This window comes from Rhinoraja longicauda, chromosome 1 (assembly GCF_053455715.1).
Source record: "Rhinoraja longicauda isolate Sanriku21f chromosome 1, sRhiLon1.1, whole genome shotgun sequence".
In the NCBI taxonomy this organism is placed as follows: Eukaryota; Metazoa; Chordata; class Chondrichthyes; order Rajiformes; family Arhynchobatidae; genus Rhinoraja; species Rhinoraja longicauda.
The window spans coordinates 2990445-3000381 of record NC_135953.1 but is presented as its reverse complement, the minus strand read 5'-3'; the positions used below and the strand labels follow the sequence as shown (position 1 = coordinate 3000381).

Here is a 9937-nt window from a genome sequence, read left to right as displayed (position 1 = left end):
AAGGAAGGAACTACCGATGCTGCTTACACAGAAGATAGTCACAAAAGTTGGAGTAACGCAGTGGGACAGGCAGCATCTCTGGAGAGAAGGAACGGGTGACGTTTTGGATCAAGACATGGAAAGGAGGATTCAGGTCTGAAGAAGGGCCTCGACCCGAGACCTCACCCATTCCTTCTCTCCAGAGATGCTGCCTGTCCCGCTGAGTTACTCCAGCATTTTGTGTCCTACGCTCATAAGTGATAGGAGCAGAATTAGACCATTCGGCCCATCAAGTCCACTCCGCCATTCAATCATGGCTGATCTATCTCTCCATCCTAACCCCATTCTCCTGCCTTCTCCCCATAACCTCTGGCACCCGTACTAATCTTGTATCTTTCTCTCCATGTCTATCTTCAGTGTAGACTAGACCAAGTGGACCCGTTGGGCCCAAACCTCTCCTGCATTGGCACAGAACCCCCTCCTCCTCTCCCTCTCCATCCCCCCATTCCCTCCACCCTCCCCTCCACCTTTCCCTCCCCACCTCCCCCTCCCCACCTCCCCCTCCCTCCCTCACTCCTCCCCCTACCTCCCTCCTCCCCCTCACTCCTCCCCCTCCCTCCCCCCCTCCCCTCCCTCCACCCCCCCTCCTCCCCCTCCCTCCACCCCCCCTCCCTCCACCCCCCCTCCCTCCACCCCCTTCCCTCCCTCCATTAGGGCGGCATGGTAGCGCAGCGATAGAGTTGCCGCCTTACAGCGAATACAGCGCCAAAGACTCGGGTTCGATCCCGACTACGGGTGCCGTCTGTACGGAGTTTGTACGTTCTCCCCGTGATCTGCGTGGGTTTTCTCCGAGATCTTCGGTTTCCTCCCACACTTTAAAGACATACAGGGTTTGTGGGTTAATTGGCTGGGTAAATGTAAAAATTGTCCCTAGTGGGTGCAGGATAGTGTTAGTGTGCGGGGATCGCTGGGCGGCGCGGACCCGGTGGGCCGAAGGGCCTGTTTCTGTGCTGTATCTCTAAATCTAAAAAAATCCCCCCTCCCTTCCTAGGAGATAGATTTAAACTTTAAAATGAGAATAACTTTAAAAATATAACACCGATTTCAATGAGACTTCTTCCATTAGCACCAAAGGGACGACGGTGAGTAAGGTGGGCCTAAAATTGTCACGCTATCGTGTACCGTTTTGGCTGTAGCTCAGGAACAAACAAACAAACAAGAGTTTTAGTGTATAGATGGGGCATGTTGGTCGGTAGTTTAGGTTTAGTTTAGTTTCGACATACAGCGTGGAAACAGGCCCTTCAGCCTGGCGTGTGCGCAGGGATCACCCTATTCCATCCTCCGAGCCAGGGACAATTTACTGAAGCCAATTAACCTACAGACCTGCACGTCTGTGGAGTGTGGGAAGCATCCGGAGCACCCGGAGAAAGTCCGTGCGGACACGGGGTTAAGCCGTGCGGTACGGGCAAGTTGGGCCGAAGGGCCTGTTCCCACGCTGCGTGACCGTATGACTCTTCCCTTCCCCCCCTCCTCCCCCTCAGGCTCTCTGGGAGATATCTCCAAGAGGGTGGTGGACTTCACCCAGCCCGCGGAGGTCTCCAGCTACATGGCCCTCAACTTCACGTCCCCCATGTGCCTGACCGCCGCGCTGCTGGAGGCCTTCCCCAGGAGGGAGAACTTCCGCCGAACGGTGGTGAACATCAGCTCCCTGTGCGCCACCCAGCCCTACAAATCCTGGTCGCTCTACTGCGCGGGGAAGGCAGCTCGAGAGATGATGTTCAGGTCCTGGCGGCAGAGGAACCAGACGTCAGGGTGTTGAATTATGCCCCAGGTAACGCACTGTAACACGCCACATGTTTAGCTTCAGCTCGGCAATTGTTTCGCTCAACACCTCCGCTCAGTCCGCCTTAACCAACCTGATCTCCCGGTGGCTCAGCACTTCAACTCCCCCTCCCATTCCCAATCTGACCTTTCTGTCCTGGGCCTCCTCCATTGTCAGAGTGAGGCCAGCGCAAATTGGAGGAACAGCACCTCATATTTCGCTTGGGCAGCTTACACCCCAGCGGTACGAACATTGACTTCTCTAACTTCAGATAGCCCTTGCTTCCCCTCTCTATCCCCGCCCACTTCCCAGTTCTCCCAACAGTCTTCCTGTCTCCGACTACATCCTATCTTTGTCCTGCCCCCTCCCCTGACATCAGTCTGAAGAAGGGTCTCGACCCGAAACGTCACCCATTAGAAGTTTGAGAGGAGATCTTATCGAAACGTATAAGATTATTAAGGGGTTGGACATGTTAGAGGCAGGAAACATGTTCCCAATGTTGGGGGAGTCCAGAACCAGGGGCCACGGTTTAAGAATAAGGGGTAGGCCATTTAGAACTGAGATGAGGAAAAACTTTTTCAGTCAGAGAGTTGTGAATCTGTGGAATTCTCTGCCTCAGAAGGCAGTGGAGGCCAATTCTCTGAATGCATTCAAGAGAGAGCTAGATAGAGCTCTTAAGGATAGCGGAGTCAGGGGGTATGGGGAGAAGGCAGGAGCGGGGTACTGATGGAGAATGATCAGCCATGATCACATTGAATGGCGGTGCTGGCTTGAAGGGCCAAATGGCCTCCTCCTGCACCTATTGTCTATTATCTATTCCTTCTCTCCGGAGATGCTGCCTGTCCCGCTGAGTTACTCCAGCATTTTGTGTCTACCTTCCATTTAAACCAGCATCTGCAGTTTTTTTTCCTACACATGTTCGGCTTATACGGCTAACATATCCATCAGAACAGGTACGTTTATTGTTACGTGTGCCGAGGTAAGGTGAAAAGCTTTTGTAGCGAGCTATCCAGTCAGCAGAAAGACTATACATACTCATAATCATACTTTATTAGCCAAGTGTGTTTTGCAACATACGAGGAATTTCATTTGCCACACAGTCATACCAATAAAAAACAACAGAACACAAAACATACATTTTAACATGAACGTCCACCACAGTGATTCCTCCACATTCCTCACTGTGATGGAAGGCGAAAAACGTTCAATCTCTCCCCTTCTTTGTTCTCCCGCGGTCGGGGGCCTCGAGCCTTCCGTTGACGGGACGATCTTGGCTCCTGTAGCCGGAGGTCGGGCATTCCGCGTCGGGGCGAGCAAACTCTCGTACCGGGGGGAATCTCAACTCCCCCGCGCCGGTCGATCTACCCCGGGTCAGGGCTGGTCGAACCTTCTGCGATTTGGAGCTTCCCGACATCAGTCTCTACCCGAGACTGCCAGCTCCTCTATGGTGAAGTCCGCAGGCCGCGGTTGGAGCGTCGATCCCAGGCAAGAGATCGCAGGCTCCGAAGGTAAGTCCACAGCTCCACGGTGGGGCTCAAAGTCAGTCCCGAGCAAGGCCGCCAGCTCCACGATGTTAGGCCGCAGAGCGACCGGAGATACCATCCGGAAAACAATCGCATCTCCGGCAAGGTAAGAGATTGAAAAAATGTTTCCCCCGAACCCTCTCCCCCACCCCCCACATAAAACAAACCAGAGAACATTAACACAAACTTTTAAAACACACTAAAAACAACAAAAATGACGTGAAGTCAGACAGACCGTTGGCGAGGCTACCATCGCTGACGGCACCACCCGGTGGATCATGATTACAATCGAGCCATTTACAGTGTTTAGTTCAGTTTAGAGATACAATAGACAATAGGTGCAGGAGTAGGCCATTCGGCCCTTCGAGCCAGCACCACCATACAATGTGATCATGGCTGATCATTCTCAATCAGTACCCCGTTCCTGCCTTCTCCCCATACCCCCTGACTCCGCTATCCATAAGAGCTCTGTCTAGCTCTCTCTTGAATGCATTCAGATAATTGACCTCCACTGCCTTCTGAGGCAGAGAATTCTACAGATTCACAACTCTCTGACAGAAAAAGTTTTTCCTCAACTCCGTTCTACATGGCCTACCCCTTATTTTTAAACTGTGGCCCCTGGTTCTGGACTCCCCCAACATTGGGAACATGTTTCCTGCCTCTAACGTGTCCAACCCCTTAATAATCATATGTTTCGATAAGATCCCCTCTCATCCTTCTAAATTCCAGTGTATACAAGCCTAGCCGCTCCAGTCTTTCAACATATGACAGTCCCGCCATTCCGGGAATTAACCTAGTAAACCTACGCTGCACGCCCTCAATAGCAAGAATATCCTTCCTCAAATTTGGAGACCAAAACTGCACAAAGTACTCCAGGTGCGGTCTCACTAGGGCCCTGTACAACTGCAGAAGGACCTCTTTGCTCCTATACTCAACTCCTCTTGTTATGAAGGCCAACATGCCATTGGCTTTCTTCACTGCCTGCTGTACCTGCATGCTTCCTTTCAGTGACTGATGCACTAGGACACCCAGATCTCGTTGTACATCCCCTTTTCCTAACTTGACACCATTCAGATAATAATCTGCCTTCTTATTCTTACCACCAAAGTGGATAACCTCACACTTATCCACATTAAATTGCATCTGCCATGCATCCGCCCACTCACACAACCTGTCCAAGTCACCCTGCAACCTAATAGCATCTTCCTCACAGCTCACACTACCACCCAGCGTGGAAACAGGCCCTGCGGCCCACCAAGTCTGCACCGACCAGCGATCCCCGCACATTAACACTATCCTACACACACTAGGGATTTTTTAAAACATTTACCAAGCCAATTAACCTACAAACCTGCACGTCTTTGGAGTGTGGGAGGAAACTGGAGAACTCAGAGAAAACCCACGCAGGTCACGGGGAGAACGTACAAACTCCGTACAGACAGCACCCGTAGTCAGGATCGAACCCGGGTCTCCGGCGCTGTGAGGCAGCAACTCTACCGCTGCGCCACCGTGCCGCCCCGGTATGGCGATATGGAAAGCAGAGGAGTGAAGTGTGATGGAAGCAACTACAGATGTTGGTTTACACTGAAGACAGACACAAAATGCTGGAGTAACTCAGCGGGACAGGCAGTATTTCGGGAGCGAAAGAATGGGTGACGTTTCGGGTCGAGACCCTTCTTCAGACAGAGAGTCAGGGGGTCTTGTATTCACTGGAATTTGGAAGAATGAGACGGGATCTTATAGAAACATATAAAATTATAAAAGGACTGGACAAGCCAGATGCAGGAAAAATGTTCCCAATGTTGGGGGAGTCCAGAACCAGGGGCCACAGTCGAAGAATAAAGGGGATGCCATTTAAAACTGAGATAAGAAAATACTTTTTCACCCAGAGAGTTGTGAATTTGTGGACTTCTCTGCCACAGAGGGCAGTGGAGGCCAATTCAATGGATGAATTGAAAAGATAGTTAGATAGAGCTTTTGGGGCTAGCGGAATCAAGGGATATGGGGAGAAGGCAGGCACGGGTTACTGATTGTGGATGATCAGCCGTGATCACAATGAATGGCGGTGCTGGCCCGAAGGGCCGAATGGCCTCCCCCTGCACCTTTTTTCAATGTTGTGTAGGAAAATAACTGCAGATGCTGGTACAAATCGAAGGTAGACACAAAATGCTGGAGTAACTCAGCGGGTCAGGCAGCATCTCTGGAGAGAAAGAATGGGTGACGTTGTGGGTCGAGACCCTTCTTCAGACTATGTTTCTATGTTTCTATTATGATCATAGCTGATCATCCAAAGTCAGTGTCTTTCCGCTGAGTGGATAGCACGCAACTAAAGCTTTCCACTGTACCTCGGCACACGTGACAATAAACTGAACTGGAACTGTTTGCCAACACGAACCCTGACCCTACACTTCACCCCACAGGGCCCTTGGACAACAGCATGTATGAGCAAGCTCGGCGTGAGACCGGAGACCCAGAGTTGCGTCAGATGTTCGAGGACATGCATCAACAGGGACGGCTGGTCAGCTGCCAGGAATCGGCCCGGAAGCTTCTAGAAATCCTGGCAAAGGACGAGTTCGAATCGGGAGCCCACATCGACTACTTTGACCCGTAACCACGGCAACAGTGACCACCAACTACCGTTGGAGGCCTGAGTCAGCGTTTTAGTCAAGTCAAGTCAATTTTATTTGTATAGCACATTTAAAAACAATCCACGTTGACCAAAGTGCTGTACATCTGATTAGGTACTAAGAAAAAAATGAAACATACAATAGCACACAAAAATAACAGCACATATAAAACAGTTCAGGCAGCATCTCTGGAGAAAGAGGATGGGTGATGTTTCAGGTTGGGACCCTTCTTCAGACAAGGGGGGGGAAGGTGAAGAGCTGGTATAAATCAGGACCCGATCTCTGCCTCAGAAGTGGAATTCTCTGCCTCAGAAGGCAGTGGAGGCCAATTCTCTGAATGCGTTCAAGAGAGAGCTAGATAGAGCTCTTAAGGATAGCGGAGTCAGGGGTTATGGGGAGAAGGCAGGAACGGGGTACTGATTGAGAATGATCAGCCATGATCACATTGAATGCTGGTGCTGGCTCGAAGGGCCGAATGGCCTCCTCCTGCACCTATTGTCTATCTTTCCATTGGTTATCTGATATGCGAAACAGTGCAACCCTGTGTATCTCGCACACAAAATGATGTAAATCTTACCATGAATGACAGAAATAAAAAGTGTTATCCTTGTTTATGAAGTTAATTTTTGAATGATGTAAAATTGAAGTTGGTCGGTGCAATATACTGCAAACCCACAAATGTGTCGTTATCAAATATTCGCATTCGAAAAAATCGATAAATCACAAAATGTTATTTGATCAACTTCTCGGTTGAATTTAAATATGACATTTTTACAGGTTGTAGGTTAGAAACATAGAAAATAGGTGCAGGAGTAGGCCATTCGGCCTTCGAGCCTGCACCGCCATTCAATATCATCATGGCTGATCATCCAACTCAGTATCCCGTACCTGCCTTCTCTCCATACCCCCTGACCCCTTTAGCCACAAGGGCCACATCTAACTCCCTCTTAAATATAGCCAATGAACTGGCCTCAACTACCTTCTGTGGCAGAGAATTCCACAGATTCACCACTCTCTGCGTGAAAAAAAACTTTCTCATCTCGGTCCTAAAAGACTTCCCCCTTATCCTTAAACTGTGACCCCTTGTTCTGGACTTCCCCAACATCGGGAACAATCTTCCTGCATCTAGCCTGTCCAACCCCTTAAGAATTTTGTACGTTTCTATAAGATCCCCCCTCAAGCTTCTAAATTCCAGCGAGTACAAGCCGAGTCTATCCAGTCTTTCTTCATATGAAAGCCCTGCCATCCCAGGAATCAATCTGGTTGGTGGGTAAGGATCGTGCTAATGCGTGTAACTCATTTTTCACAAAAGTGAGGGTTGGCACTATATTGCACCGACCCCCTCAATTATGTTAAACTCAAAACTAAACTATGGTATCAATGTACATTATCCATGTCTAAAGCTAACACTTGTGTATCAGTGCGGGTAAGTGTGCATTACATTTTATTGCACTAATATAGAATGAAAAAATATCTTGAGATGCGTTCATAGTTATTTTATTCACAATATTAAGATTTCTGGAAAGAAGTTTGATGTCACTGATTGCGAATGTGTATGGTAGGCCATAATTATATATATATATATAATATAATATATATATATAGGAGACGCACCGCGCGCAAGGCCCGGGCTACCTCCACTTCCACTGCAGCACCCATCCACTTGTGTCCTACGTGTGGGCCTGCCTTCCGGCCCAGGATTGGCCTCACTTCCGGACCCACAGTCACCAATCCTCCAACTGAAAGTGAAGTCATGGTCATCTTCCAACCCCAAGGACGACCAACAACACACACACATATATATATATATATATACGTGTGTGTGTATATGTATATATATATATATATATATATATATATATGTATATTCCGCTCAGATGGGGCATTTTGGTTAGCATAAACGGGGTGGACCAAAGGGCCTGTTTGACTGGATGACTATGTTTTCCAGGAGGTATTTGGTTATATTGGTGGTACTTAGTGTAAGAAAATAACTGCAGATGCTGGTACAAATCGAAGGTATTTATTCACAAAATGCTGGAGTAACTCAGCAGGTCAGGCAGCATCTCAGGAGAGAAGGAATGGGTGACGTTTCGGGTCGAGACCCTTCTTCAGACTGATGTCAGGGGGGCGGGACAAAGGAAGGATTTAGGTGGAGACAGGAAGATAGAGGGGGAACTGGGAAGGGGGAGGGGAAGAGAGGGACAGAGGAACTATCTAAAATTGGAGAAGTCAATGTTCATACCGCTGGGCTGCAAGGTGCCCAAGCGAGATATGAGGTGCTGTTCCTCCAATTTGCGGTGGGCCTCACTCTGACAATGGAGGAGGCCCATGACAGAAAGGTCAGACTGGGAGTGGGAGGGGGAGTTGAAGTGCTCAGCCACCGGGAGATCAGGTTGGTTAAGGCGGACTGAGCAAAGGTGTTGAGCGAAACGATCGCCGAGCCTGCATTTGGTTTCGCCGATGTAGAGAAGTTGACATCTAATACATCAATACATCAATAATACATCAATGGTACTTAATACATCAATAATAATTTGAATTGTGTCCTCTGGAGCATTGGAGGTTGTGGCCAGACTTGTTAGAAGTATATAAACCTCCGAGAGGCACAGATAGTGCCGACAGTCAGAACCTCTTCTCCATGGAGGATGTCAAAGACCAGAGGGCAAAATTTAAAGGAGATTTTGGAATTGAGAATTTAAAGATACAGTATGGAAACAGGCCCTTCAGCCCAGTGAGTCCATGCCAACCAGCGATCCCCGTACACGAGTTCCATCCAACACACACTGGGGCCAATTTTCTTTTTACCGTAGCCAATCAGCCTACAAACCTGCATGTCATTGGAGTGTGGGAGGAAACCGGAGCACCCGGAGAAAACCCACGTGGTCACGGGGAGAACGTACAAACTCCGTACAGACAGCGCCCGTGGTCTGGATTGAACCGGGGTCTCTGGCGCTGTGAGGCAGCAGCTCTAGCACTGCGCCACCGTGCCGCCCTAAGCAGGGGGCAGAGCGGTAGAGTTGTGAAATGGAGTAAATTATCAGGCAACTGAACCGTCCTGACAAAAACCAGAGAGAAGTCTGAAGAAGGGTCTCGACCCGAAACGTCACCCATTCCTTCTCTCCCGAGATGCTGCCTGACCTGCTGAGTTACTCCAGCATTTTGTGAATAAATCGATTTGTAACAGCATCTGCAGTTATTTTCTTTTATATATATATATATAGACCTGAACTACAATCCAGTATAAGAAAATAACTGCAGATGTTGGAACAAATTGATGGTATTTATTTCACAAAATGCCGGAGTAACTCAGCAGGTCAGGCAGCATCTCAGGACAGAAGGAATGGGTGACGTTTCGGGTCGAGACCCTTCTGCAGACTTCAGTCTGCAGAAGGGTCTCGACCCGAAACGTCACCCATTCCTTCTCTCCTGAGATGCTGCCTGACCTGCTGGATTACTCCGGCATTTTGTGAAATGAACTACAATCCACCTCATTGGAGACTCTAGGACTATATTTCATCGGACATTACTGGCTTTATCTTGCATTAAACGTAATTAATCTCTTTAACCTGTCTCTGTACACTGTCGATTGTAATCATGTATTGTCTTTCTGCTGACTGGTCAGCACGCAACACAAGCTTTTCACTGTCCCCCGGTACACATAGAAACATAGAAAATAGGTGCAGGCGGAGGCCATTCTGCCCTTCGGGCCAGCACCGCCATTCACTGTGAGCATGGCTGATCATCCACAATCAGTAACCCGTGCCTGCCTTCTCCCCATATCCCTTGATTCCACTAGCTCCTAGAGCTCTATCTAACTCTCTTTTAAATTCATCCAGTGATTTGGCCTCCACTGCCCTCTGTGGCAGAGAATTCCACAAATTCACAACTCTCTGGGTGAAAAAGTTTTTTCTCACCTCAGTTTTAAATGGCCTCCCCTTTATTCTCAGACTGTGTGGCCCCTGGTTCTGGACTCCCCCAACATTGGG

General features: G+C 49.0%; 1 protein-coding gene across 1 annotated transcript; it reads left to right on the top strand.

Annotated features, from left to right (window-relative positions):
* The first annotated feature begins 1486 nt into the window (after positions 1-1486).
* Positions 1487-7430, top strand: LOC144595775 (sepiapterin reductase-like). Its single transcript, XM_078403456.1, is given in 3 exon segments — positions 1487-1757; positions 1760-1810; positions 5745-7430. Coding segments are annotated over 3 exon segments (513 nt in total). The 3' UTR covers positions 5936-7430.
* The last annotated feature ends 2507 nt before the right edge of the window (positions 7431-9937 follow it).